The sequence below is a fragment of the Acartia tonsa genome, chromosome 10, assembly GCF_053477335.1.
Source record: "Acartia tonsa isolate MP-2025a chromosome 10, ASM5347733v1, whole genome shotgun sequence".
NCBI classification, from domain to species: domain Eukaryota; kingdom Metazoa; phylum Arthropoda; class Copepoda; order Calanoida; family Acartiidae; genus Acartia; species Acartia tonsa.
The window spans coordinates 9,968,051-9,974,407 of NC_137269.1; the positions used below are offsets into that span (position 1 = coordinate 9,968,051).

At 29.1% G+C, this 6,357-nt stretch overlaps 1 protein-coding gene across 7 annotated transcripts in view; it reads left to right on the top strand.

The window, feature by feature from the left end:
* LOC145329352 (uncharacterized) overlaps positions 1 to 5,582 on the top strand; it is a 55,897-nt gene extending 50,315 nt beyond the window's left edge. For 6 of the 7 annotated variants that reach the window (XM_080173419.1, XM_080173421.1, XM_080173414.1 and 3 more), the window contains 3 exons: positions 1,874 to 1,979; positions 3,951 to 4,018; positions 4,567 to 5,582. In XM_080173419.1, coding sequence (XP_080029545.1) covers positions 1,874 to 1,979; positions 3,951 to 4,018; positions 4,567 to 4,569 — 177 coding nt within the window. In that variant the 3' untranslated portion in view covers positions 4,570 to 5,582. The remainder of the gene's footprint in view (positions 1 to 1,873; positions 1,980 to 3,950; positions 4,019 to 4,566) is intronic. The other variant, XM_080173417.1, reaches the window with a different exon arrangement.
* Positions 5,583 to 6,357: the final 775 nt, after the last annotated feature.

A 6,357-nucleotide genomic window follows, 5' to 3' on the forward strand; every position in this document is an offset into this window, starting at 1 on the left:
CGTCATGGATGTTTTATACTTAAATATGCTCCATGTTGATGGAAATGTTAACAAAAAGTTTCAGACTTTTATCTTTCATATGAGCTGAGAAAATCATGTTTCCCCCAAAACGTTTTAGACAGACGGACATTTTAAATTATAGAGTAGCTTCGCCACCAAAAATATCATTAAAGTAGGCGTCAAATACTCAGATATCCTAAACTTGATACATAAGATAATAAATTTAATAAAATTGAAAACCACGTAGGTATTCTTCAAGATATAAAAACGTGTTTTATGTCATAAGGACGAAATTCCTTTATTAAAATTTCATTAATCGAAAAAAAACTAATGATACTATAATTCTTTTTGTCTGTCTTTCTGTTTTTACTTTTATTCCAAATTTATTTAAAATTTTAAAAGTTATATTAGATTTTATATTTTTTAAATGTATTTCATGTCTATTAATGTAAATTTGACTTGATAATAGCGTTTGATTAATATACATTTTTCTCTAACTATATTTTTCTATCTATCTATCTATCTATCTATCTATCTATCTATCTATCTATCTATCTATCTATCTATCTATCTATCTATCTATCTATCTATCTATCTATCTATCTATCTATCTATCTATCTAGCTATCTATGTGTCTATCTATCTAACTGTCTATCTATCTATCTATCTATCTATCTATCTATCTATCTATCTATCTATCTATCTATATACATATCATTCTATCTGTCTATCTATCTATCTATTTATCTATCTATCTATCTATCTATCTATCTATCTATCTATCTATCTATCTATCTATCTATCTATCTAACTATCTATCTAACTATCTATCTATCTAACTATCTATCTATCTATCTATCTATCTATCTATCTATCTATCTATCTATCTATCTATCTATCTATCTATCTATCTATCTATCTAGCCATCTATCAATCTATCTATCTATCTATCTATCTATCTATCTATCTATCTATCTATCTATCTATCTATCTATCTATCTATCTATCTATCTATCTATCTATCTATCTATCTATCTATCTATCTATCTATCTATCTATCTATCTATCTATCTATCTATCTATCTATCTATCTATCTATCTATCTATCTATCTATCTATCTATCTATCTATCTATCTATCTATCTATCTATCTATCTATCTATCTATCTATCTATCTATCTATCTATCTATCTATCTATCTATCTATCTATCTATCTATCTATCTATCTAACTATCTATCTATCTATCTATCTATCTATCTATCTATCTATCTATCTATCTATCTATCTATCTATCTATCTATCTATCTATCTATCTATCTATCTATCTATCTATCTATCTATCTATCTATCTATCTATCTATCTATCTATCTATCTATCTATCTATCTATCTATCTATCTATCTATCTATCTATCTATCTATCTATCTATCTATCTATCTATCTATCTATCTATCTATCTATCTATCTATCTATCTATCTATCTATCTATCTAACTATCTATCTAACTATCTATCTATCTAACTATCTATCTATCTATCTATCTATCTATCTATCTATCTATCTATCTATCTATCTATCTATCTATCTATCTATCTATCTATCTAGCCATCTATCAATCTATCTATCTATCTATCTATCTATCTATCTATCTATCTATCTATCTATCTATCTATCTATCTATCTATCTATCTATCTATCTATCTATCTATCTATCTATCTATCTATCTATCTATCTATCTATCTATCTATCTATCTATCTATCTATCTATCTATCTATCTATCTATCTATCTATCTATCTATCTATCTATCTATCTATCTATCTATCTATCTATCTATCTATCTATCTATCTATCTATCTACCTAACTCTAGAAATGGTTGAGCGGTCATGATGGAGAGAAGTGGGAGAGTAACAGTATCGCCTCCACCAACAGTTCCACTTCGCACGCCTCCCATTTTGATTTCAGCTCCAATACAGGTAATAATCATTATCCTTTATACTAAAGTAACAGGATGTCTGTTTGTCTGTATGTTTGTGTGTCTGTTTGTACCGAAGGATCTCGCTAACCGCTGAACCGATCGGATTCTCCTTAACAGGGTAGCTTCTCATAGGTCCCGGAAGGTTTATAACTATTTTCTCTATGGGTGGGACACCCCCAACCCCCCAAAAAATGAAAAATACCACCCCCTAAAAAAAATAATTTTTTAAACTAAAATTACAAATGAGGGGGTTAGCGCCCCCCCCCCCAAAAAAAAAAAAAAAATTCCACCAAAAATTTTTTTTTTACTTTTAGAAATTAGGTTATCAAATTCGACTCCCCCCTTTCTCAAGTGCCCCTAGAGGCCTCTAGGGGGCGTAGCTGCTAGTATATTTAAAAGTAGCAGGTTTATTACTATTTTGATTGAGGATACCATCACCCTCCCACGATTAAAATAAAGATTAAGAGTATATATGTAAAGAGATGTTTTAAAATGTAATTAAGTATTTAATAAGATACTTAATAACATTTTGTATATTTTGTATTCTCTTAAATTAATATAGTTTTATAAAGCTAAGATTTTGTATAGCTTGCTAGATAGATAATATGGATAGATAGATAGATAGATAATATGGATAGACAGATCAATAACATGGATGGATAGATAGATAATATGGATAGATAAATAGTTGATAAGGATAGACAGATTTAAAACATGGATAGATAGATAGATAATATTGATAGATAGATAGATAATGTTAAGGATAGATAGATAATATCTATAAGCTATTTCAGATGAGATGTTTCACCAGCTTGGAATAGATAGATAGACAGAAAGATAGATAGATAATATGGATAGAAAGATAGATAATATGGATAGATAGATAGATAATATTGATGGACAGTTAGATAATATGGATAGATAGGTAGATAATATTAAGGATATATAGATAATATCTATAAGCTATTTCAGATTAGATGTTCCACCAGCTTGGAATAGATAAAAAGATAGATAATTTGGATAGATAGGTAGATAATGTTAAGGATAGATAGATAATATCTGTAAGCTATTTCAGATGAGATGTTTCACCAGCTTGGAATAGATAAAAAGATAGATAATATGGATAGATAGATAGATAATGCTAAGGATAGATAGATAATATCTATAAGTTATTTCAGATGGGATGTTCCACCAGCTTGGAATAGATAGATAGATAGATAATATGGATAGATAGATAGATAATGCTCAGGATAGATAGATAATATATATAAGCTATTTAAGATGGGATGTTTCACCAGCTTGGAATAGATAGATAGAAAGATAGATAATATGGATAGATATATAGATAATATGGATAGATAGATAGATAATGCTAAGGATAGATAGATAATATCTGTAAGCTATTTCAGATGAGATGTTCCACCAGCTTGGAATAGATAAAAAGATAGATAATATGGATAGATAGATAGATAATATGGATAGATATATAGATAATATGGATAGATAGATAGATAATGCTAAGGATAGATAGATAATATCTGTAAGCTATTTCAGATGAGATGTTTCACCAGCTTGGAATAGATAGATAGACAGTTAGATAATATGGATAGATAGAGAGACAATGCTAAGAATAGATAGATAATATCTGTGAGCTATTTCAGATGAGATGTTCCACCAGCTTGGAATAGATAAAAAGATAGATAATATGGATAGAAAGATAGACAATGCTAAGGATAGATAGATAATATCTGTAAGCTATTTCAGATGAGATGTTCCACCAGCTTGGAATAGATAGATAGACAGTTAGATAATATGGATAGATAGATAGATAATGCTAAGGATAGATAGATAATATCCATAAGCTATTTCAGATGAGATGTTCCACCAGCTTGGAATAGATAGATAGACAGTTAGATAATATGGATAGATAGATAGATAATACTAAGGATAGATAGATAATATCTATAAGCTATTTCAGATGAGATGTTTCACCAGCTTGGAATGCCAGAAGCTAATGTCGCAGAATTTATCGCCCTCTAGGAAAAAAAAACACTTTAAAACAGCCCCCTCCCCCCCACACAAAAATTCTTTATCTAAGTTAATGGTAGCATGTAGATATTTACAGGGAGAAAGGGGGGGGGGCATTTGCCAGTTTATTACACTAGTCCCCAAAGTATTATGATAATGTTTTCTTATTCGTTTGCTTATCAACTTTGGGCACTTTTATCAAACTTTGATTTTGGAAGGTTCATTAAGTTAAATGGCCAAATGTTTTGACCACTAGTTGCTTCAGGGGAAGATTAGTATGTAGTTATTATATCATTAGCCATTAGTCGATTTTATGACTTTTTTAATTTTATTTATTTATTGTCTTATATGACAAACATATTGTCCACTAATATGTTGAATTATGTTAATATCCTCCCATTTGGCTAAACTAAGGGTACCCCAAGTCCTGCTCATTTACATCACCCCCTCCTCTTCTACTAGAATAAATAACTTACCAATCTATGTGGATATTAAAGATTTTATTAATATTATTTATTCTTTGGGTTTCTTGAATTTTAAAGTGTTTATTTGTACCATAGAACTGGAACAAAAGTTGAAGAATGAAACAGAAAAGCTTTCAAAAAAGTCTTGAGTTGGATACTTAAGAAAATACTTGAACAGTTACTTTACATTATCTAGTCAACAACTTTTTAAGAATTGGACCAAAGCTGCATTATCAGGCTTATATGGTAATCTTTCCAAAAAAGTTTTATCTGAAAAAGTATCTCTTTAAGTTAGCTTTAAACCAGTTTTTGTTCTGGTCTTAAACACTTTTAAGTATCCATCTCATATCAATCTGACTGAATGAACAGAAAAAGACTTGTGTAAAAAAATCTTTACAAAAAATACTTTTTTTGCTCGTGAAACTTGAAGGATTGTTGAAAACTTGAGAATTTTAGTGATGGGAAATGAAAAAAAGTGTTTTTTTTACTGCACAAGATTGCTTGAACCCACTTCCTTGCCTTTTTTTATTATTTTTAATATTATTTATTTATTTTTGCATAAATGTGATATATTTAGTTTTTATTTGATGAATGTAAAATAATTGGTTAGCCGCCATTTTGTCAAAATTGGCGGGAAAATCCGCGAATTTGTCAAAATTAGAGGGAAAACTCGCCATTTTGTTAATTTGGCGGGAAAATCCGCCATTCTTGAAATATGGCGCCAAAATTTAGAATGAAAACTTTGCACAAATCAGCTAAGCACAAGATATTTATTTATTATTATTTTTTTTTAATGTGATGATTGTTTATTTTTTTATAGACAATTTTAGACCAATTTTAATATAATTTTTATTTCATTTTTGAAAAAATTCTAGTTATAAATGATTTTTGTTTGATGTTTATATGAAAGGTTTATGTTGATATATTTTTATATTTATAAAGTGTGAATGTATTTATGAATTGTTCTGAGTGAGTTAAGATCTTTTAGAGATCTTTCATGACATGATGGTATATTTTTGTATCCTTACTTCCCAGAATAAGTTTTTGTAAAACTCAATTAATTAAATATTTCAATAAGTTTAGCAATTTAGTGCTAGAAAATCGTAAAATGATTTTTTTATTTGAGTGTTACAAAAAATTAAAATTTTCCCCACCACGCCCCCCCCCCTCAACCCTATAAAAATCCAAAATCCTGGTATACCCCCCCCCCCTCCCCCTCCCTCCTGTCTCAATTGGGTTTTCACTTTAGCTCAAGACAAAACCAAAACCAAAATTGAACAGAGGACAGAAGAACACCGGTGTAAAAAGTTCATTTTCAGCCCTAAAAGTCCCTAAATTTTTTTAGTGTGTTACAAAAAAGGCTTTAATAAATTATTAGTTGGAAAAAAATCATCTTTAAAAAAAAGTAAAATCCTAGTCAAAATTATGTTTTTTTATTGTTTAAATCTGAAAATTAAAAATTTCTATTTTTGTTGATAAATTGGCCAATTGTGTTAAAATAAATTCTTGAAAAAAATTCTTTTATATTTTTGACCTTAAATAAAAGCACCAGAATGGTTTTCTGTATGTGGCAAAGATCTAGATAACAGCTGGGCCGATATGGTTTCCTTAACAATGTAGCTTCTTATAGGTCCTTTGAAGGTTTATAACTAGTTTTGAAGAAGCTCTTTAAGTGTCTATAAAAAATAACGTCATACTATACAAATGACCAATGATAGGCCAATACACAGACTAAATTATAAATTGATGGTAGGTCAGTATGACGTCATTTTTTAAGGCACTATAAAACAAGGATCTAAAGGGATAAGATATGGCCGATAAATTGATGTACATCCCCAAAAATGATATACAGAATTAACCCTTCTGTAGATTTTAATTAGGCCA